Here is a 24,210-nt window from a genome sequence, read left to right as displayed (position 1 = left end):
TTTTGGTTTCCTTAAATTATCGTTATTGATGTTTCTCTAAGATTCTTGTCAAGGCCAATCAGGGTTAGCCTAGCCCGACCCTGAGGGCAGGTCAAGCTTAGATTTTTCAAGCTCTAAATCAAGGCCTGGTTGAGCCTGTAAGGGGACTCAAGGTTGAGCTGGAGTTTTAAAAAGCCCGGACCAACCCGATCATGTTGCAACCTTAGTCTTATTCAAAGAATTTGATGACATCTAATACCTGACTCTAACCAATCTGTCTGACAGTGTGGCCCTACACTAGGGTGGTAGCTAATAGGAGAGCGATAAAGTATCTATAGGGATGGGATTTATGCTTTTTCATGGGGGTAGGGCTGTAAGTTTGCTAACGAGGGTTTCAACTTTTGGCCTGACTAGTCATAGGGACATCAGCATACATCCTAACACGTGCACCAGATCAGCATTGGATCCTATGAGAAATATAAAAACTATGAGGCTGGCTCCAAAGGGGTAGGGGGAGTTGAACTCAAGACGCATGTCGATTAGACATGCTCCCTTACCGACTGAACTATAAGGTTTTTTTTTTCAAATTTTTTTTTACATATTTACATTTTTATTAAAAAAATCGACAAAGCATGCCTCTATTCTCCTAAATTTATGCGATGGGATAAAGAACGACGTGCATCGTAGGAGTGCTGCTCATGTTCTTGTACGTCCTAGATGGGTTGTGATTCTTTGTAGGTGGATGTGTAATGGAGAAAGATAACTCAATTGGGTTTTGGATATGTTGAAAAATTAAAAGTCATACGGAATATCCCAGTTTCTTCCTGAATAGGATGGGTGAAATTCATTTTGCAGGAATATCTCCTAACACTACTAAATAGGACGGTGAAAATCTGCTATGGGAAGCGAGACTCCATGTAAAGTACAAGCAACGACAAATGGACCGAGATAAGCTAAAGTTCTTAGCACTCCAAATTGGGGGTAAATTGTAAAACACACTAAATGCAAGTTTTGTTAGTATGTCTTGGAAAGTGTCCTGTAAAACCGAGTAATTTTTAGCAAGTCTTATCGGTACTCGTTTATTCTATATTTTGTTGATCTCGGATAGTATCATTCTATTGAACAGTACCACCAAGCCTCGCTACACACTTGACAAAATGTTTCTCTCTTTTTGGATTTGATTTCGTAAATGAAAAGATTGTTTACGGAGAAAAAAACAAATATGGATTCGCATTTATATACATGAAAATTATATAGGAACTTTCCTCTTTTAAACAAAATAGTAAAGTGATTCAAGTCCACATTATAAGCTTGGTAATCATTGGATGTTCATGTCTCCCATTCTCCCCACTATTTTGCTTAAGTTTTGAGGGCTTCTGGTACTTGTGTAAATAGGGTTTTGTGGTTGCAAAGCCCCCTAGCACAAGCCAAGAGGGCAATTAATCATTTCCTTCTGTGTCTTATTCAATTGATGATTCCGAATGGTAAAAAGTTTCTGGATCGATGATGCTCTTCAATGTGGATCTAAATAGTAAAATGCTTGCCGAGTGGTGATCTAGAATTTGCAAACCTACATATGAAATTTCAAGCTAGATTAGGAAGTCACAGGACTTTCTAAATGACACCTCTATGGGTTTTGAATATGAAATTTCAAAGTGCTAGATTAGGAAGGAAAATGCAAACTTGCATAGCCATACGGAAGAGAACATTGGATCTCCCTCCCAACCAAAATTTCAGCTCCCTTAAGACTGTCATTGACACAAACAAAGCTATGCCCTGTTTTTTTAAGACGATTCTTTTTTCCATTTCTAGAGGATCGGCTGTAGTGGTACGAAGCAATCCCCAATACCCATTTATTGGCTGCCAAATGGGGCTTCATAAGGTCGCGATGTGGGCTGTTGAGTCCCTTCCAAGTTATGTTTCACATTGTTGTTGCAATAATAGCACGAAGAGGAGGGAAATGACGAGGAAGAAATCCATTAGACTCGTGATGTTGTGAAAGGTGTACTCACTCTATGTGGAGTGTCCGAACTCGAAGTCCCAGGTAAACTTTCAAAGGGAAGATGGGAATCGAGTTTCATCTCTTTTCCTTCTCCCTTTCTAGTTATGCTTTGGTCTTTTTATTTTCTCCCTTTCTAGTCTCTCTACCCTAACTATATATGATAACGAGATCAATCAAGGGTCTTTCCCTTTGAACAATTGCTGCCTTCAAACCTGCACAGCTTTGGGGAAGATATGGAAGATGAGATCTCTTTTCCTTCTTGTGAATGGATGTATTCATAACTTCCCTCCTAATTTTCATTTTCCTTTTTTTTTCAAGTTAGATGCATTTATGTTGACTCTATTTATTTCCCATTTTGATGAGATCATAACTCACCTGCTGAATTCCTATTTGGAAATTTTGCTTGTTATCTTTCTCATGCAAAGATTCATTTCATTGTGACTCTCTTGCTGTATTTTTGTTTTAGACATTTGCTCATTTCATTTCTCTTGTGAAGATTCATGCTATTGTGACTTTTTTTTGTTGTATTTCTGTTTTGGATCTTTACTTAATGGGTCTTTAGCTCAAATTGGTAGAGCATTTGGAATATGAGCATGTTCCAAGGGGATGGTGGTTCAATCCACCAAGACCCTTTTTATTCAACTGCTCATAGTATAGTCGGTATGGCACTAATCCACACAAGAACCCAATATTAATGGTATTTTTGAAATTTGACATATTTTTATAAGTGTTTTGGTTATGTTAATGAAATATTTTAATTTTATGCTAAGGTTGGTAAGAGAGAAAAGGTTTTTACAAGTATTTTTTGGTATAATTTAGAAGGAAATGACATTACGTAATTAACATCAAATTTGGAAGAACAGGTTTTACCAAACACCATTTTCGTTCAACATTCTTGAGAACGTTACCAAACGATCATTTTCGGTCTCGAACACCGTTCTACACCAAGAACGCAAAAAACGCTTTCTATTCAAGAATGGGCGTTCTTTGTTCAGACCGTTACCAAACGCAGCCTAAGAGATGGAATCCGAGATAGGTGGGTCCCATTTTTTGATTCCATCCGTGCGGCTCAGGCCCATACGAGAATGGTTCTCGAACGAAAACCCACCCCCCTCATGTGACTGTGCATGAAAACCTTCCTCTAATAATCTCGTACGAAAACCCACCCCTCCCACACGAGAATGGTTTCCTAGATCTTCACATTTTTGTTTTCACTACAACAATAATAAATTTGAGTCGTGCTATACTTAAATGTAAAATCAGCATTTTGTCCATTTTGTCATTGGTCAATCCCTAAAGTTACGATGGATCGTGATCCTCTACTGTTGCCTGCCCGTGCTGCTGGTGTGCAGCTTCACACAAGCGTGGGCGAAAGGATCGCCCTACCCCACCCGGGTAGGGTGCTCGGGCAATGGGTAGGGTGGTCATTTCGTCTCTACCTGTGTGAGGCTGCACATCGGCCGCACGTACATACAGCAACAGAGAATCCAAATTGAGTTACAAATGCTACACTTTATTTCTTGGTAACTCGCATGCAAGTTCGGATCCTCTTCAATGACATTTAACTATTAGAGTCGATCTCCCACCATCCATGGGGTGTGGATCGACTCTAGTGGTTAAATGTCATTGAAGAGAATCTAAATTCATTATTACACACCAAAGTCAAACGTTTCTCTTTCTTGTTTTTTGATGCGAGAGCAACTGGTTTTTGGATTTTCATCCACATAAAAAAAAAAGGATAAAGTACACCTTAATCATACCCCTCATCTTTCAAATTTCAGTTGAACTAAAACTACCTTAGAAAAATTTTTGACCATTTTTACCTTTTGCTTTATTTTCTTAAATCTAAAAAAAAATATTTAATTTAACTTATTTGTTGTTTTTTTTTTTTTTTTTGATTTACTAAAACTATTGAAAATGACCATTTTACCTTTTGTTTTATTTTTATAAATGAAAAGACCTAATTGCCCTCACTTATTTGTTCTTAAAAACCTAACTCAACCTAATTACTAAAATGCCCTTACTATGGTATAATTACCAAAATACCCTCATCTTCCCCAAATCTCATCTTCCCCAAAATCCATCAACCCTCCATCGTCTTAAAGTTCAGCTGTTTCAACGTAGAAATGTTTCCGAGGAACGATGGAATGATTCCATTGAAGAGGTTTTCAACAAGTGAGAGCACCTCAAGCCTGGGAAAACGGCCCAAGCTCTCCAGAATATCTCCGGAGAAGTTGTTTCCGGTGAGGTCAAGCATACATGGAATCTGGCACTTGCGTAAGGAGTCTTGTTGTTTTGGCACCATGAAAACTGTTGTGTGTGTGAGAGCCAGATTTCAATACCCTTACAAATTTCAGTGGAGTCATTATTCTTTCCATTTCCTCTCAATTTCGATTTTGATATTCACTCAAAGATAAATATTTAGCTAAATTTTCCAAATTTCGAGGGAAACTTGAGGAGATTTGGGATGTCGGAGAGGGAGGATGGAAGGGAACCCATTAAGAGATTCTGGGCAAGGTTTAGATGCTGGAGATTCCGACACGCAGAGATCTCTTCAGGGAGAGACGAGTTGATCGAGTTGTTGAAGAGAGAGGTGAAAGAAAGGTTATGGAGATGGCAGAGGAAGGGTAGGGAAGGGACCAGCGATGTTGGTGTTAGAAAGGTCGACGGAATTGACGGAACCGGTCACCGAGTCACATTTGATGCCATACCAGTTACATGGAGTCTCGTCTCTGTCGTTCCAGTTGGAGAGTGCTCCGTTTGGATCATCGAAGCCCTGCTTGACTTGTTGCAGGTATAGACCTTCCTGGTTCAGAGACAAAACCAGATTAGGTGAGAAAAGAAGAAAAAACCATAGAGGATGGAGGGTGCTCCGTGTGGATCATCGAAGCCCTGCTTGACTTGTTGCAGGTATAGACCTTCCTGGTTCAGAGACAGAACCAGATTAGGTGAGAAAAGAAGAAAAAACCATAGACGATGGAGGGTTGATGGATTTTGGGGAACATGAGATTTGGGGAAGATGAGGGTATTTTGGTAATTATGCCCTAATAAGGGCATTTTAATAATTAGATTAGGTTCTTAAGAACAAATAAGTGAGGGCGATTAAGTCTTTTCATTTATAAAAATAAAACAAAAGATAAAATGGTCATTTTTAATTAGTTTAGTCCAACAAATAAGTGAAGGTAATTAAGTCTTTTCAAGTTTAAGAAAATAGAGCAAAGGGTAAAATGGTCAAAATATTGGCATCTAACAGTGGTATTTAACGGATTGGACTTATCTGGCATTTGGGGTGTAAAACAGAGATAGTACATGGAATATTGAGAGATGGTACGTGGAATATTGAGCCGCGTAGGGGGATACGAGGAATATTGGGTGGATTATAGGGGGCACGTGTACTTTAACCTAAAAAAACCATCTATGTATGCACAATACTGTTCTCATACCGAAAACATTTAATATGAGAGTAATTGATCATAAGAACGGGTCCTTTGGTCATTTGATATGTGCCGCATCTGAGTTGGATTCCTATCATTCGGGCAAATTTGGCCCCTTTGTTGGTAGTTGTAGAATAACGCAAGGTAAGTTACAAACTTCAGATAACCGAGGAGTGGTTGAAGGCCAAGATGTCTACCCCTTTATTGGTTAAACGCCTTTTCAATAAATAAGTTCGTATTCTACCCAAAACAAAAAAGTTGATAGTTGTAGAATCTCTTACCCTTTCCCCTCCCCGGTAATGGTAGTTCTATTGTAATTGGTAGTTAAAGTCCTATTAGGCAAATAGGTAGGATAGTCCAAAAAAAATTGGATTCCTATCTGAAAGTTGGCAGCTCGATGGCATTGTGTTGTTGTTTGTCTTTTTGTCCTCATTTATTTAATATTTTATAATGTGGCCACACATGGGTTGGCCATGGCTGGTCATTTCAGCGCATAACAATCCATCGTGATAACTAATAACGTTATTAAGGCTGTGTTTGGTATGCACTATTGGAATGCATTGTAGGCCAATTTTGCATTCTTTGATGATAAAAACAACTATTTCTATCATCCGAGATGCAAAATCGACTTAGAATGCATTCCAAAAATGCATACCAAACACAGTCTAAGATGGTCCATACATTTGCAACGTGATGATAAAGTCAAAATTTTGTGGACAAACAAATCTCAAGATGTAAATGTGCATGGACATACATGAGATGCATGTAAAAATGCATTTAACTTAAAGGCAAGAGAACTCTAGCTACCTAGTCGTGTGGCCTCTACATCAGTATAGGCCAATGGGAACATGTGCAAACATCACACGGGGCAGAGTTTCCACCTTTCCATGAGGTGGGGTAGTCTTTACACCCCTAGTGTCTTGGTGTAGGGGGCCATATAATGAGATAACATTCTTTTCCCCTTAATTTAATTAGATTAAAAAATATTTAACTATGAAGCATGTACTTACTATCCAACAATAAGAATCACCTCATCATCGCAGATATCCTGGCCTGGAGGGCCTTGTCTAGTGTGTGCATGACAGATTGATCCATTTCCACTCCTTGGCTCCAAGACACGTTTGGAGTTCAAGGGCCCTCACATGATTATCAGTAAAGTCTCATGTTACCAAAAAAAAAAAAAGAATCACCTCACCATCTTTCTATATGACACTAGGAGTTTCAAAACCTAGTCCGACCCGATCAAAACCAATGAGTTTATTGGATCATGTTTCGGGCTGGAATTTTGACCGTTTTGTGACACCGAAACGTTAATTTTTATTTTTTCTGTTTTTTGGTAGACACCGAAACGATAAGACACCGTAATAAACTTAAAAAATTAGACTGAGACGGCAATAACCCGTTAATAAATAGATAGCAGCCAACAGTCATAAAAACACATTGTTTTGTTTATTTTTATATATTTATATGGTAAACTGAAACCAAACCAATTGTAAACGGTTAAAAGAAATCGAACCGGAACCAGTCCAAACCAATCGATTGACACGCATACATGACACAATAAGAAGACTTGCTTACGAAAGGCTGGGCCATGATACTTCCAACCCACCTGCCACGTCACTGTACATAACAAGCACCCATGTTTGGGACTTTTTTTTTGAGTTTTTTACAAATGCCCCCTTAAAAATTCCCATTTGTCCAATTGCCTTCTACAACTTTTTTAATTGTAAACTCTCTCTATTTTCAATAGAATGTAGTACGTTGGTTTAGTCTGTTAATTTGGGACATTAGACATTAGTTTTAGAAAATATAATGACCAAAATACCTTTATGATAAAAACTCATCAAAATTAAAGAATAAAATGATCAAATTGCCTTCATCTTCCCCAAATGATTTAGGGTTTGATTTTTGGAAATGATTTAGGGTTTGATTTTTGGGGAAGATGAACCTTAAAATCAAACCTCAATTATATTGTGGCTAATTAATGAAACTGAACTACTGAATGAGGTGGAAATGAGTCCCACATGGCAGCAGAGGAAGCTGAGGGAATTCTGCAATGAACAAGGGATACATGTCAATGCCTGGTCCCCTTCGGCAGCATATGGACATAAATGGGGTTTGTCTTTGGTCATGGAGAATCAGATCTGAAAGATATTGCCATTATTAAGGGGAAAACCATTGCACAGATATGAAATCACCAGAGAAATTGTGTTCAAAAAAGAATGAAGAAGCTTCAATAATTCTTGAAAAAAATGTACGATTGATTTATTTATTTTGATAGATCTCATTTAGGTGGGTACATCAGCAAGGAGCAAATCCAATTGTGAAGAGCTTCAATAGGGATAGGATGAAGCTTCCAAATTTTCAGTTGGGAACTTAACAAAGAATTGTTAAGGATGATAATGCATAGCTTCTTCATCCCTTGTCCTGATTCATGGGAAATTTTCTTCAGTTCAACTTCAATTTTAGAGGTTTGATTTTAGGGTTCATCTTCCCCAAATGGTTTAAGGTTTGATTTTTAACTTCAAACTCTAAACCATTTGAAAAAGATAAGGACAATTAAGTTATTTTATTTTTTAATTTTGATGGATTTTCATTAGAAGGGTATTTTGATCATTAGATGCCCTGAAAATCTAAAACTAATAGGCATTTTAGACAAATCGGCATTTTCAGGATGTCATTTGTAAAAAATCCTTTTTTTTTTGTAGTTGAATGTTCGGGACTTCTCAGTCCGAGCTTCAAGTGTAATAGACTAGCAGATATTATAGTGACTTCAAATACGAATATAATAAAGAACATAGATTATAGAACGAGTGGTGTTGGGGCTATCACCAACCGCAGTTGAATATAATAAAACTTGAAATATTAGGAAAGTTGATTCAATGCAAATGAGCCTCCATAAGACATGCCTTTCTAAGCCGTTGACTAGGAATCCTTGAATTGATGATGTGATCGAAATATAGTCTTCAATCATAGACCTTGAGTAGACCAAAGATCAATCATGTAGACTTCAGACCTTTGAGGCTCTGAAGTTTGAACCAGGCACGTCAAGATTGATTCCTACGCCGCGGAAAAACCTGGTATATCCATCCTTTTTTCTTAGGGCCCACAACCTCGACTGCTTATTAGTCAATCATCGTCGATCTTACCAGTAAACGACTTACCTGGAATCAAACGGTTTACATTGCACACCTGAAAAAGTTCGTTTTCATCGGACGGTAATCACAGTTATGACATATAAGGCCTAACGGTATATATATCACTCAGAAAGGTGTGTGGAGGTTAAGCCAAAATTATATTAAATGCGCACATGGCGTCCGTTAGCTGTCCTAAAAATTTTTAAAAAAACTGCGTGTCCGTGAGTCCGTCCACGTATGTCTTTGCTGGCTTGGATTCTTGGAACAGTTCTCAAATCTGAAAATTTTAAAGAGAACGTGAGAGAGAGGAAGAACAAAGAAGGGAAGAGGGTAATTGACAGATAAGGAGTCCCGTCTTTTGTGTCTTTCATCGCTTCGAAGAATGGCCGCCGAGTACATCTACGGAGTAATCTTTGCTGTTCTTCTAGGGTTTTATCTGTTCTACAGTTCCCAGGGGAGGAAGAGGAGGGGGAAGGACAGAGCTTCGACCGAAATCCGGGATGAAAGTGTCAAGAACACCTCGAAAAGGGAATGCAGGTGGGACAACGGAGAAGACGCCGACGTGATTATCGTTGGCGCCGGCGTTGCTGGTGCCGCTCTCGCTCACACGCTCGGTGAGGTTGTCTTCTTCTTCTTGTTTTTCTTCTACTCTTCCTTTATACCTTGCATCTGCTTACTGTTAGGACCTTGTATGAGAATTCTTTAGATTTTATTTTCAATTTGTATTTCTTTGAACGCCTCCACCATCCGCGAATTGTTCTGTCCTGAAGATGAACTTATGTCCGCGATGAATGAGCAAGATCGTTCCATGTAATGTCTTGGAGCATCAGCGATTTATAAGATACATTCGCTGGATTAGCGATTAAGTAAAGCGCATCGCTCCTTGTGGCACGACTGTCAGCCCTTCCTCGATCTTATGAGAAGAATCGTGGTTTTTGTTGTTTTTTTTCCCTGCTGTTTCTCTGCTGCTGCTTTTTTTTCTTTTCCTTGATTTCAAAGACTGATAGTAATTTCAAATCACTGTGATTCATGATCTTGGCTTGTAGAATATCTGCATTAAGGTTCCTTTCTCAGATCTGCTTACAATTAAAAATACAACACGAGTATTACATAGAGGCTTATTAAATGAATGATTGCTGGTAGAGTTTAGGACCATCCGAGTACGTATCAGAGTCAAGTCGAAATTATTACGCTGTGCGTGTTCACAAGTGTAGGATCCCTGGTGTCTTGGAGAATAATTAGAATTGCAATGATGTAATTAGAGGACATGTTAAAGTTTTTTTATTGGACATCACCTCTCCCCTATACACCACCACCACGACGTTACCCCTCTCCTCCCTCCCCCCCCCCCCCCCCCAAACAAAAAAAAAGGTGTTGTTTTTCAGAATGAAATCACCAAAATTTTAGATGGCGGGTTGGATTTAGAGTTGTATACTTGATCTGACATTCATTCTTTTCAATCTTCTTTGGAATTGAATGCATATTTTCTCGGTCATGTATGGTCGACTGGTAGGACTTGGAAAATGGATGTGTTTATTCTTTGTAGTTGAAGGCATTTCAGTTACATGTATCACAGAAATTTTAATGGCCGACCAGTAGGAAAGTTTCATTTGGAGTTTGTTCTTGCCACATATGCCTTTTTGGGGTGCTCTAGTATTAGTTGAGTTGGCCTTTTATTCTTTATGGTGGAGTAGGTGCCCTTGGGATCTGAGATGCTGGGAGCTTCTTTTAGTTACAGAAGTCAAGAGCTGGGAATTAAGTTTTCATTGTTTGAAGGATGAAGAAAAGGCTCCATATTTTGAAAAGTGAGTTATCATTGCTGGTTAACCTTGCTTTTATAGACACCTGTCTCCAACTTCCTTACCTGAGCCTCCCATTTTTGTGGTTTTATCGTGGTTGGTTCAGAGCTCCAAAATATTAACAGGTTCCTTCCATGGAACGCAGTTCTATGTATAATCAATGTCCGAAAGTATCTAATGACATACTCTCTACTCATTGGAATCTCTTTCTGTTTGTTGGAAAATCGATGTTGCAGAATAGGGAATTCACTCAAGGATCTTTAACCATCTATTATAGAACTAATCACAGTACAGGGAGTTCAAACTCTTAGTAAACCTAGAGGTTGACAGCAAAAGGTCAGTGCTTAGGGATTCTTTAATGCAGGTATTTGGCCATTTCATTAGTATAACTCTGCCAGATTCACATGAGGACTTTGTAGTTGTGATGCTGTCCAAGGAAGAAGGTTTGGTGGTACTGTTCATGTGGTATTATTCACAAGGAGTTGTGTGTCCCCCTCAATGGACAACTTTGGTGGAGGATCCTGTTGGAGGATCTTTGTTTGCGATGGAAATATTCTGTGGAGTCTAAAATAGCAAGCTTCTATTTTGTTAGTAGTTGTTTGTTTCAAAGTTAGTAGTTCCTTTGTTAGTAAGGAAGTATGCTACTTAGTAGTTGTTATTTTGGGACTTTCTATTTTGGGGAGAGTTCCTAAAATCTATTGTTTGTTTCTTAGTTGTTTAGGACTTTCTACTTTGGAGAGTTACTAAATTTTCATTGTTGTTTTGTAGTAAAGGATCTCTCACTATATAGAGTGTTTCCTATTTAGTTGTCATGACCACAATTTATAAATGGAGAACAAGGGCACTATGGTGAATCGTCACAGCTCTTGTGGTGAAGCAAGTGGCAACCTAAGGTGGTGAATCCTTGGTTTGGGATTGGTGGTGAAGCCTTTCCTGCAGGCCATAGGTTATGAAGCCTATTGGTCAAATCCCTTTCTTCCTCTCTTCTTCTTTTTTCCTTTTCTTTTCTCTTTCGTTGCTGTTCAGCAGGTTTCCAGCAACTTTCTATCACTATTGTGGCCTCCCATTAGGTGATATCACTTATTGGAACTTTTTTGTGCTTAGTTAATCCATTAATATTGCTTTCCAAGTTCTCTTTATTATTTTAAGTACTGTTTCAGGTCATGCGATAGCTTTCTTCCTTTTTTTCTTCTAAACTTCAGTTTTCAATATCAGACCATCTAGCCATAAGTTGTGGCTGGAATTTGGATTCATTCTTCCCTTCTCCTTCTACTTCATTCGATCCTAGTTTGAGTCCCATTGGACTGGTGGTGTAGGAGTTATACCCTTCCTCCTAACTGTCTATTTTCTGGTTTTCTTTTAGTTTCTGTTTCTGTTCATGCTTATTTTTTCTTAATCTAGCCATTATATTTCTTTGCTATTTTAGCCATTTACTTACCCCATTAGGTCCTCTATTATATATTAGTTTCAGCCCCATCAGATTTATGGTTTGTCAAGTTCTATTCCTTTTCAGTTTCTGTCCTATTTCTCAGTGTTAAGGTTCACTACGATTCTGGTTTCTGTAGGTTTCCTATTGTTTGTTTGTTTTAGCCTAGCCTACCTCATCAAGTTGTTTGTTATCCTGATCACTGTACAAAATTATTGGCTGTACTATGGTCTTTCCTTTTGTGTTAGGGCTTAATATAATGAATATGAGCTAATACCACTTGGATATTGCTTAGGGATCAGGGGTTGTGATGGATTATGTTCATTGTGTAGTGCTTAGGGCTAGTGATCAACTCAAAAAAATTTAAGCTAGATTCTCTTAGATTCTGTTGATTTTTCTGTATGGAACACTCCAGTGTATGAAAATTGTTGAAGCCTTTGTATATATTTTTTCTTGAATTCTTATAAATTATATCCGACAGATTACTTCTTGCATTTACTTGACTTAGTGAAAACTGTAGTTTACAAATGTAGATGACCTCTAACAAAATTACTTTGTGCTATTGCAGGATGGGCGCCGAGTGCATGTGATTGAAAGAGACTTGGCAGAGCCTGACAGAATTGTTGGCGAACTATTACAGCCAGGGGGGTACCTGAAATTGATTGAGCTGGGCCTTGAGGGTAGGCATGAATTTTAGCATGCTATATTCCCTTTTGTTTAGGCATTGGCTGTGAATTGTAAAATATATATTCTGGATTGCAGATTGCGTGGAGGAGATTGATGCTCAGCAAGTATTTGGGTATGCTCTTTATAAGGATGGGAAGAATACTAGACTCGCATATCCGTTAGAAAAGTTCCATTCAGATATTTCAGGGAGGAGCTTTCACAATGGGCGTTTCGTACAAAGAATGCGGGCAAAAGCTGCTTCTCTTCCCAAGTATCAGTCTTTTCCTATCATAGATATTAAGTTCACCTTAATTTAATTGCTCCCTAAACTCAATGAAGGGCTTTACAATACCACTTGTATCTCAATGATGGATTGTATTTTACAGATAGGCTTCTGAGGTTTGGAAACTTGGCTGAATCAAACTTGAAAATCTGATTTTTCTCTAAGCCAATTTTCTTGCTTCTACATGTTTTCAAATACTGATTCCCATGTGTCAACTAGGACTTCCACCAGCTGCAGCATTGGGAAGTGCTTTATAACACTAATTTTATGGGTTTGCAAATGGTCTCTGTTCATTAGGCAAAGAAGCTTTAAGGGAAAAAGGGGTATCCAAAGGCGGGCATCACGATGGGTTTAGTTCACAGAATGCTACTAAGAAATTATGTTGAATATGGGTTGGTATTATATATACCAATGCCAAGCCAGAGTGTATTGGCCAGACAGTCTGTCTACATAGGAAAAGAAGGCCAGTGATACATTTTGGAGTTCATATGGATCATATGAAATATATATATTTTTTGTGTGTTACTTTTGAGTTTCTAAGTTTTTTATAAGTTCACCCCTATATACGAATCTAAAGAATTCCACAATCTGCTAAGTTTTGGAAGTGCTGTTTTGTCTCTTCTTTCATTTACTAGTGTCATTGGAGTTTGAATAAATCATACTTGAATTAAGTTATTGTCCGAGTTGTGTTTTGTGAGTTTGTAAATGTTCAGAACTAGAATACTAAAACCAGAACTGAGAAAGCTTGAATGATCTATTGTGATCACCCAGGCACTTTTATTTATAATGCTGGAATATGAAATTACATGACCAAAATACCCCTGCCTAGCCGATACAGCTAGGCAGTACATAAACAACTATAAAACATATTAATAAAGCACCCAAAAGACCAGAATACCCCCACGGTATTCTGGTTTACATTATTCAACACTCCCCCTCAAGTTGGAGCAAATATGTCGATCATGCCCAACTTGACTAGATTAGGGTGAAATAATTTTTCAGGCAGACCCTTGGTGAAGAAATCAGCAAGCTGATCCGAAGAAGTCACAAAGGGAATACAAATCTACCCATCTTCTAATTTCTCCTTGATGAAATGCCTATCCACCTCAACATGTTTGGTACGGTCATGCTGCACCGGGTTGTGTGCTATACTGATTGCAGCCTTGTTATCGCAGTACAGCATCATAGGAAGGCAAATAGGGAGACCCAAGTCTTGTAGCAGCCCTTTAAGCCAAAGTAACTCACAAATTCCTTGTGCCATAGCTCTGAATTCAGCTTCGGCACTGGAACGAGCAACTACATTCTGCTTCTTGCTACGCCAGGTAAAAAGATTTCCACCTACAAAAGAACAATATCCAGAAATGGACTTCCAATCTGCTGAACCAGCCCAATTAGCATCGGTGTATGCCTCTACCCGTAGGTGACCATGTGAGGACAAAAGAATGCCCTTTCCAAGAGCTGACTTCAAATAATGTAGAATACGAAGAACAGCCTCCATATGAGAAGTGTAGGGATCATGCATAAATTGACTCACTGCACTTACAGCAACAGCAATGTCTGGACGAGTGTGTGAAAGGTAAATCAGCTTCCCTACAAGTCTTTGGTACCGGCCTTTATCAACAGGCTCACCACCATTTTCCTTGAGCCGAACAGTAGGATCCATAGGAGTGTCCGAAGGGTTGCAGCCTAGCAAACCGGTTTCAGCCAACAAGTCTAGGACATACTTTCTTTGGGAGAGAAATATGCCTTTTGCAGATCTGGCCACTTCAATCCCAAGAAAGTATCTTAATTTGCCTAGATCTTTAATCTCAAATTCCTGGCCAAGGAAGGTCTTCAACTGTCTGATCTCATCACCATCATTGCCAGTAACCACTATATCATCAACGTAGACTATAAGAATAGTGAGTTTTTCACCAACCCTCTTAATGAAGAGTGTGTAATCAGCATTACTCTGCTTATAGCCCACAGAAATCATGGCCTTGTGGAATCGACCAAACCAAGCCCGGGGTGACTGTTTCAGCCCATACAGTGCACGCTTCAGCCTGCACACTTTTCCTCTAGTACTGTCACAAGAGAACCCTGGTGGAATGTCCATGTATACCTCCTCCTCCAGTGCTCCATTCAGCAAGGCATTTTTAACATCTAGCTGTTGGAACTCCCAACCAAGGTTGACTGCACAAGATAACAACACACGAACTGTATTCAACTTTGCAACAGGTGCAAAGGTCTCCTGGTAGTCTATGCCGTATGTCTGAGGAAAACCCTTGGCAACAAGCCGTGCCTTATATCTATCCACGGTGCCATCCACCTTCTGTTTCACCACAAACACCCATTTACATCCAACGGTTTTCTTCCCAAGTGGAAGAACAACAAGCTCCCATGTGTTACTTTTTTTCAAGGCTTCCATTTCTTCCATCGTGGCTGCCTTCCACTTTCCATCTGATAAAGCTTCCTGCCAATTATTAGGAACACAAACAGAAGAAAGAGAAGTAACAAAAGCACGAAATGATGGGGAAAGGGAGTCATAAGAGACAACATGAGATATAGGATGTTGAGTACAAGTCCTGACACCTTTGCGAAGGGCAATAGGCAAGTCAGGAGAAGGAACATTACCAGGTAGAGAGGCAGGTTCTGGATCCAGGTTCGGCAATTGGATGGGTACAGGAGCAACAGTGGATTGAACCTGATTATGTCTCCTTCCATAGGTCTTCATAGTGCTACCATCAAGCCTCCTCTAAAAATCACTAATGGTCCTCTGGATAGGAGTTTGGGCTTGAGGGGTCTGCTCCCCCTGAACAGGAACCTCAGTCTGGACTGGGGTGGTCTGCTCCCCCTGAACAAGAACTTCTCCCCCTGACTCGGGGGGAGGACCAGAAGTAGGCTGGACAGACTCATTATAGACAGACTGGAGTGGAGGAGGATGCTCAACAATCAACACATCTTCGCTAACACTCTCCCCCTGAAGAGGTGGGGACACATAGTAAGAGAGACGCTCATGAAACACAACATCCATGCTGACAAAAGTCCGGCGGGATGGAGGGTGATAGCATTTATACCCCTTCTGAGTGGCAGAGTACCCCAAGAAAATGTACTGAAGACTACGGGGTTCAAGCTTGCCCGGGGACCTGGTATCCCGGGCATAGCACACGCAGCCAAACACCTTAGGGGGAACAATGAAGGAGGAAGAGTCAAGTAGTAGCTCAACAGGGGGTCTAGAGTAAAGGACCCGACTGGGCGGCCTATTAATTAAATAGGCAGCAGTGAGAACAGCATCCCCCCAATGAACTGAGGGGACGTTCCGGGCAAACAAAAGGGCACGAGCGACCTCTAAGAGGTGGTGGTTCTTCCTCTCAGCCACACCATTTTGGGCTGGAGTATCAACACAGTTGGTCTGATGGAGGATCCCATGGGCAGCCAGGTATTTTTGGAACTGACCTTCCATATACTCTCGCCCATTATCACTCCGTAAAATTTGAATAGTGGTATGAAATTGAGTTTGAACCAGCTGGTGAAAGTGCTGAAAACATGAGAAAACCTCACTTTTGTTGTGCATCAGATAAACCCAAGTAAACCTAGAATAGCAATCAATAAAGGTGACATACCACCGATGACCCGAAAGAGCAACTTTTCTACTAGGACCCCACACATCAGAATGAACAACATGAAATAACGAAGATGACCTTTTATTAGAAATAGGATAGTTGGAACGTGTCTGTTTGGCCAAGACACAAGGCTCACAAAAAAAGTCTTCTTTATTATAAGTTTTGCCTAATGCGGGAAATAAAGTAGATAAGGTTCCTTAAGGTGGATGTCCTAGTCTAGAGTGCCATAAGTGTAATTCAGAGGAAAAAGATGCTGGTGAACAAAGCCTAGAAGGTAAAGCCTGTGTAGATGCAGGATCTCCATCAAGCAGGTACAATCCGCCATGCACTTTACCCGATCCAATCGTCTTCCCCGAGTCCAGTTCCTGAAAAACACAATGAGTAGGAAAGAATGTCACTTTGCAGTTTAAAGATTTAGTGATACTACTAATGGAGAGAAGGTTAGTAGTAAACTTGGGAATATGTAACACAGAAGATAAAGTCAATGAAGGAGAACAACCAATGGAGCCCTTCCCAGATATGGAGGAGAGGGACCCATCAGCAATTTTTACTTTGTCTTTACCAGAAGCAGGGAAGTAGGTATTAAAAAGACTGGAGGAACCTGTCATGTGATCAGTAGCTCCAGAGTCTATGATCCAAGGAGTGGAGACTATTGATGCACAATGACCAGCAAAGGAAATACCTATATGGGCAAAGAAGGAACCTGAATTGGCAGCAGATGTAGTGGGGGCAGCAGATGTGTTCAACAGACGCCGAAGAGCTTGAAGTTCTTCCTGGGAGAAACCAATGTCAGTAGTGGGAGCTGAAGCTACACTTTCAGTGTGATTGGCCTTGTTTTTAGATTTAGCACGACCACGTTTGCTCTCAAAATCAGCAGGCTTCCCATGAAGTTTCCAACACTGAGCCTTAGTGTGATATGGTTTGTGGCAATAATCACACTTCATAGGCTCTTTACTAGCAGCAGTAGCAGCAACATTATCAGCAGAAGTGTCAGTAGTGATGGAACCAGTAGTCTGTAAAGCTGATCTGTCAACCTTAGGAGTAATCATCATAGCAGCCCTCCTTGTCTCTTCACTGTGAACATATGAAAAGGTTTCCTCCAAAGTGGGAAAAGGAACCCGACCAAGAACCTGCACCCAAATAGGGTCATAATCATCATTAAGTCCAGCCAGGAAGTCATAGACTCGAAACTGATCCACATAAGTGTGGTAGGCTGTAATATCTGCAGCAGTAGTAGGCAGGAATCGAGCATAGTGATCCAGTTGCTGCCATAAGCACTTGAGGGCAACATAGTACTTGGTGACTGTCATCTCTTTCTGGGTAGTGTTTTGAAGAGTCTTTCGGATCTCATAAACCTGAGCACCACCCCCTGAACGACCATAAGTACCCTTGACAGCAGTCCATATCTGAGTCGCAGTGTCAAGGAGAAGGTACTGACTAAAAATGTCAGTGGTCATAGAATTCAGAACAAAAGACATCACCATCGCATCATTGGCTGCCCATTTAGTGCGGGCAGCCCCTTCTTCAGTGGGCTGTTTGGTGATACCAGTAAGGTGGCCAGAGAGTCCCCTACCAGCCACAGTGAGGGATAAGGATCTGGCCCAAATCAGATAATTGGTACCATCTAGTTTTATGGCAGCAGCATAGGGCAGGAAATCAGTCCTGGTCTGATCTCCTCCAGTAGCAGCTGATGTAACCTCTGAGTCACCCATAATGCAGCAAGGTAAAATTTGATTTTTTTGAAAAAAACTGAATTTCCAAAAATTCTGCAGTAGTCGATCTGAAATTGGACAGAATTCTGATCTTCAAAAAACAGCAGGAATTCAAGGCTGAAACAGTGTCGAGTACAGCAATATAACCAGGGAATAATCCCTCAAAAAATCTTCCCAAACAGCAGCCTAGAACCAAATCGATAAAGTGTTAGGGTTTTGCAAAACCCTGACAGTTGAGATCGATAAGAAGGGGAAAGAGGCTGCAGCTGTGGGGTCTTCAATCAATGTGAAATCAAAGATGATAGATGCTGTTGTAGGCCTGCATTGATGCTCCAAAGAAACCAATCGATCTCCCAACTGTTATGAGATCGATCTCCAAAAAAAAAACTGAAGCAATCCTGAATCGCAGAGAGAGATAATGGCAGCAGCTATCGATCTGAATTAGGTTTTAAAATTGAGGTGAGATGGAGGGCAGCACTTGAACCATAGATGGATCACCTCATGGGTGCTGCCCTAAAAAGGGTTGAATGGATCAAAGGAAGAGAAGAGAGAAGGGAGAAGGGAGAGGAGAAGGGAGAGAGGAGAGGAATCAAGGGAAAAGGGTTTTTTGAACAATCGAGCAGGTCTTAAAACCCTAGCTTTGATACCATGTTCAGAACTAGAATACTAAAACCAGAACTGAGAAAGCTTGAATGATCTATTGTGATCACCCAGACACCTTTATTTATAATGCTGGAATATGAAATTACATGACCAAAATACCCCTGCCTAGCCGATACAGCTAGGCAGTACATAAACAACTATAAAACATAATAATAAAGCACCCAAAAGACCAGAATACCCCCACGGTATTCTGGTTTACATTATTCGACAGTAAAAAATTGCACATTCTTTGGATGCTAATTTGAAACGTGCTTCCACATTTGGGAGCAGTGAAATGTGGCATTGTGTTTCATGCGGATACGGCTATAAGATTATGCAGTTTTCAATGTTTTTTTTGGGGTGTGTGTGTGTGTGTGTTCAGAACTGTTTCAGTCTTTAATTGGTGAAGGGTTATTGTACCTGGATCTAATGATGGAATTTAGCATTTAATGTAAGTGGATCCTTTTGGCCACTCCACCAGCTTTGACTGAATATATCATGACTTGATGAACGCAGTAAACAGTATCATGACATGTACACTGTCTAATTCATCATTGATTCAGTAGACGTTCTATATTCCATTATTTTTATGTTCTATTTTTGTGATGTTCTATTGTGTTGGCTGTCTGATCATTACATTTTCAATTTTCTCGTCAGTGTACAATTGGTGCAGGGAACCGTTACATCCCTACTTGAAGAGAATGAGACTGTTAAGGGGGTGGCGTACAAGACTAAGACTGGTGAAGAACTAAAAGTGCATGCACCTCTCACAATTGTATGTGATGGATGTTTCTCCAATTTGCGCCGCTCTCTTTGTGATCCTAAGGTGAATATTTTGATTCAGTCTTTTGAACTTAATTCTCTTATGCTTAATTGCTGATTGGCATTTACTTATAAAATTGTAGAACTGTTGTAATTGTTTAGTTTTATAGTATTTCTTATTTTCTGTGTCTCTTGAAGTATATGTCATTCTTTTGGTCTGCATGCTGAATTTTGACTTGTTATGGCATAACCCTTCGCATTCAAGGGAAACTTAGTTTCATTCTTTCCCTGTTTTCAGGTAGAACTTCCATCTTATTTTGTTGGTTTGGTCCTAGAGAACTGTCAACTTCCACATCAAAATCATGGGCATGTTATTTTAGCAGATCCTTCTCCCATCTTGTTTTATCCCATTAGTAGTTGGGAGGTTCGCTGTTTGGTTGATGTACCTGGACAAAAGGTGCCTTCTATTGCTAATGGTGAAATGGCCAATTATATGAAGACTGTAGTGGCTCCCCAGGTATCTATCTGTAACTTGCAGTACGCAGTTTTGTGATCTGTCTCTGAATTTAAATACTCTGATGCATGAATCTAGTAGTTTAAGTAGTTATTTTCCCTTCGGTTCCCTTTACTGATTGAGCTAAGATATCCATGATTCTTGCTTCCTACTTTTGTATATCCACCATTTTGACTAATATATGTTTCAGATCCCTCCCGAGCTGTATGATGCCTTTATAGCCGCAATTGATAAAGGAAGCATCAGGACAATGCCAAACAGAAGTATGCCAGCTGCACCTCACCCTACTCCTGGGGCTCTATTAATGGGGGATGCATTCAACATGCGTCATCCTTTAACTGGTGGAGGAATGACTGTTGCATTATCTGACATTGTTGTGCTGAGGAATCTTCTTAAGCCTTTGCGAGATTTGAATGATGCATCTTTACTGTGCAAGTATCTTGAATCTTTTTACACCTTGCGTAAGGTGAGCTGTACTGATATGAATGCACTTGGTTTTTTCATACAAGTGAAAAACTTAAAGAAAAAAAAATTATTTTGCTTGGCTTTGAAATAACAGCCCAACTATGCAAGAAACCAATGGAGTCAAAAAGTTCTAGTTGAAATATCTGCAAAACAAATTATATTTTATATAAAAAAGTAAAAATGCAGAGGGCGGACCTCGGTGCACCAGTAAGTTTGCTCCATTGCGACCTAGCGGTCGCTGGTTCGAGTCGGGAAACAGCCTATCTGTGAAGCCGGGGTAAGGCTGCGTACATTATGGCCCTCCCTAAACCCTGCAGTGGCGGGAGCCTCATGCACTGGGTACGCCATAAAAAAGTAAAACTGCCAGTGTTTGGAGTGATGAAACATTTTTTTGTAAGGCAAGGGAAAAAAAAGTTCAGGAGAAAAAGACTTCCCATCATGCTACGACAATAATGTGTTCATTTTTGGCTGATGTATGATGTGGCTTCTCCTGATCCAATGTTCCTTTTTTCCCCACTTCATTTTGCTCCTTTTTTTTTTTGCTTCTCTAATTTTAAATATTATTGTGTTTTTTTTCCTACCGGATACTTACAAATGAGTTTGTGGACAAATTGACAATTATGTTAAATATGCAAAACAGTAGGTTGACTGTTTCTTCCCCTCCCCCAACCAACAGTAGGTTGACTGTTTCTTCCCCTCCCCCAACCCCACCCACACCCCCCCCCCCCAAAAAAAAATAAAATCTACATTATATTATTATTTACTTTGAGGGTGGGCCTTGGTGCAACGGTAAAGGTTGCTCCATTGTGACCAAGTGGTCACGGGTTCGAGTCTGGAAACAGCCTCTTTGCGAAAGCAGGGGAAGGCTGCATACAGTGGTGGGAGCCTTGTGCACTGGGTACCCTCTTTTTTTTGTTGTAAATTTTAATACTTAATTATAGTCTTTTTGAAACAGTGAGCAACTGTGACACTTCTTGCCACATCACTTGAACTTGTTCCACTCACAGATCAATGAAGTTTGAAGAAAATATATATAATTTGTTTAGTCATTATCATATATTGTTTTTTGTCATTCTCCTTTATTGTATTTTTATATGCTGTTCCTTACTGCCCAATAAAACGATCGGATCTCTTAGGCTACGTTTGGATGTCAAGAAAAGAAAAGAAAAAATTAAAAAAATGTTTGAATTTGAGGAGAGAGATACACATAAATCCATCATTGCATCATCATGATTCTTGTCTCATTATGTCTTTTTCTTTTCTTGACATCCAAACATAGCTTTAAAGAATTCGTCCATTCCAGAGATGTCCAATTTGCCTCTATACTCATGAACTTGGTATGTATCATTGTTTTATTTGCAGCCCGTGGCATCTACAATAAATACATTGGCAGATGCTCTGTACAAGGTGTTTTGTGCTTCACCGGATCAAGCAAGGAATGAAATGCGTCAAGCATGTTTTGATTATTTAAGCCTTGGAGGTGTTTGCTCAACAGGACCAGTTGCTTTACTTTCTGGTCTAAACCCTCGTCCATTGAGCTTGGTTCTTCATTTCTTTGCTGTTGCAATATATGGTGTTGGCCGCTTAATACTTCCATTTCCTTCGCCCAAACGTCTTTGGATTGGAGCTAGATTGATTTCAGTGAGTTCCTGCTTTCTCTTGTAACTTCCACAGAATTTATACCTTTTAGGTCGTGTTGCATGTGTCTTCATTAATTATAAGAACCAAGTTGTTGTTAGGAGTTCGCATCTGTGTAGAGAAACTGCATTTTGTTGGGGTGGTTGTTGTTGGTTTGTGTTTTTAGTGAGACTGAACTTTTAACATCTAAGCGCCATGCCAGAAAAGGAATAAAGAAAATGAAATCCATGTGGCTCTTAATCACTCCAGAGTCCTCGTACTCTGTTATGTGTGTCACTTGTCAATTATCACTGTTCAAATACTTGTATATCTCTCTGTTCGAACACTGAATTTATTTAATCCTTGATATTGGGTGTTTCTCTGTGGCAGGGAGCATCGGGTATCATTTTCCCTATTATAAAGGCTGAAGGTGTTAGGCAGATGTTTTTCCCTGCAACAGTTCCGGCGTATTACCGGGCTCCTCCTCTTAAGTGAATGTAAAACAAAACAGTGTTGAGAATTCAAGGTGGTATATATAGGTCTCCATCGAGGGGTGATGAAATCAAGTTTGTATCAGTAGGTAATCTACATCCAAAACCAGGGAAAAAGCTTGTGCTTCCACTCAGAAGGTTTTTTGCAAAACATTTCGCCTATTGGTCACATCCATTAGTCGCCCAATTGTCCCAATTGTACCAATTTGTTCACTCTTATACAGAATTTGCACAGTAGATGGAATGTAAATTGATCAGACTACTATGGAATTTGGATAAATAAGCATTCCCATATTTTCTGTTCTAGCTGTCTCTCTGACATAAAAATGCTAGGAAATAACTAGGTAGGTAAGTAGGCTGTAGAAGCTGCTACTGTGCAAGTTTTACTAATCTTAATGAATTAAATGTATTCATTTTGTAAGCCCCATCCAATAATTTTTTTTGAGACCCTAGATTTCTCATATTGGATGTATTTAATCTATTAATCAACAAAGTCGACTTTATTGGAAGGGTAATTTTCTATTAATGATAAACCTTTTGACTCTCTTTTGGTATGTGTTTGGAAAAGAAGCAGCAGCAACAAGGTGGCTTTAAGGTGAAAAGGCCTTCAAGTCGAGAAACAATGCAGCCCATGAGTGATGAATCAGATTTGTTCTTTGTTTTCAAAAATCTCTTTGTCTGGTACGTGTCTCTCTCGCTTAATCTATTTTGAAAATAGGATTCTTAACTAAAATAAGAAAAATCGTACATGGTACAATTATACACGATATAAATGCCAATTTTTTTTTTCTTCAATGAAATATTACAAACACGTTTATGGTACATAAAAACTAGACCAGAGAGTTCTTTATAAAAAGGCAAACATGATTTATCCACCCCTCCCCCCACCCCTCAATAATTATCACCTCCAATTCGCTGCCCGTTCGAATTTCCTCTAATTGCTCACATAGGAGCAAAAATGACCACCTTACCCCACCTTGGGCATGTGGTAGGGTAGTCATTTCCGCTCCTATGTGAGGAATCGGAGGAAATTGGAGCAGGCAGCGAATTGGAGGGAATAACGATTCTTCCCCCCCCCCCCCCCCAAAAAAAAAACAAAATAAATAAATCATGAGATACATTCTTGTGGGACATTCTTTTTTTATTTCATCATTAATTCCTGCCCCAATTGTATGAGATTGAAAATATCGATGGTTGAAGAGAACCTCACTTCACTATAGGTGAGGAAATAACGATTCTCCACACCCCCCCCCCCCAAAAAAAAATAAAAATAAAATCATGAGATACATTCTTGTGGGACATTCTTTTTTTTAGTTCATCATTAATTCCTGCCCCTATTGTCGATGGTTGAAGAGAACCTCACTTCACCATAGGTGAGGAGAAACTGGGTCTAATTTTTATTGTGTAATTGACAAGGCTCTCACTCAAAAGTTCTATAGAAAATCATGGCTATGCCGTTGTACGAAACATGGACTTCATAGCTAAACAGATCAAAGGAAAATGGAATCCGAAAGAAGGGCGATAGATCTCTTCATATGTCAGATGTTTTGGAGCTTTTTGTTCCCAGAAACCTCAGACTAAGGCAAAACAGTGAGTTTTCTTCACATTTTTCTGTCATATTGGTGATTAAAGGAGAAAAAATGTAACAAGCTTGACAGTGAGATTCTCTCATAATGCTT

The 24,210-nt window shown here is 39.6% G+C and overlaps 1 protein-coding gene across 2 annotated transcripts; it reads left to right on the top strand.

Moving 5' to 3' along the window:
• The first annotated feature begins 4,088 nt into the window (after positions 1–4,088).
• On the top strand, positions 4,089–22,552 carry LOC122661958 (squalene monooxygenase SE1-like). Of its 2 annotated transcripts, none has more exons than XM_043857479.1 (10): positions 4,089–4,236; positions 4,434–4,574; positions 8,899–9,171; positions 12,346–12,457; positions 12,540–12,714; positions 19,340–19,508; positions 19,743–19,961; positions 20,149–20,424; positions 21,786–22,064; positions 22,431–22,552. In XM_043857479.1, the coding sequence occupies exons 1-10, from the start codon at positions 4,108–4,110 to the stop codon at positions 22,533–22,535; spliced, it is 1,878 nt and encodes a 625-aa protein (XP_043713414.1). In that variant the 5' UTR covers positions 4,089–4,107; the 3' UTR covers positions 22,536–22,552. The 2 variants fall into 2 exon arrangements, with proteins under 2 accessions (XP_043713414.1, XP_043713413.1); XM_043857478.1 differs by having other exon boundaries at positions 8,899–9,174.
• Positions 22,553–24,210: the final 1,658 nt, after the last annotated feature.

The sequence above is a fragment of the Telopea speciosissima genome, chromosome 5 (genome assembly GCF_018873765.1).
Source record: "Telopea speciosissima isolate NSW1024214 ecotype Mountain lineage chromosome 5, Tspe_v1, whole genome shotgun sequence".
In the NCBI taxonomy this organism is placed as follows: domain Eukaryota; kingdom Viridiplantae; phylum Streptophyta; class Magnoliopsida; order Proteales; family Proteaceae; genus Telopea; species Telopea speciosissima.
Note: the sequence above shows the minus strand (reverse complement) of the source record. Positions and strands in the feature narration are given on the sequence as shown.

What these genes read in the sequence shown, in the direction of transcription:
- LOC122661958 (XM_043857478.1), top strand. Translation starts at nt 4,108, where the DNA reads ATGTTTCCGAGGAACGATGGAATGATTCCATTGAAGAGGTTTTCAACA. An exon ending in CTCACACGCTCGGTGAGGTT is followed by an intron (nt 9,175 to 12,345) that starts GTCTTCTTCTTC and finishes GTGCTATTGCAG; the next exon opens with GATGGGCGCCGAGTGCATGT. An exon ending in TTGGAGCTAGATTGATTTCA is followed by an intron (nt 22,065 to 22,430) that starts GTGAGTTCCTGC and finishes TCTCTGTGGCAG; the next exon opens with GGAGCATCGGGTATCATTTT.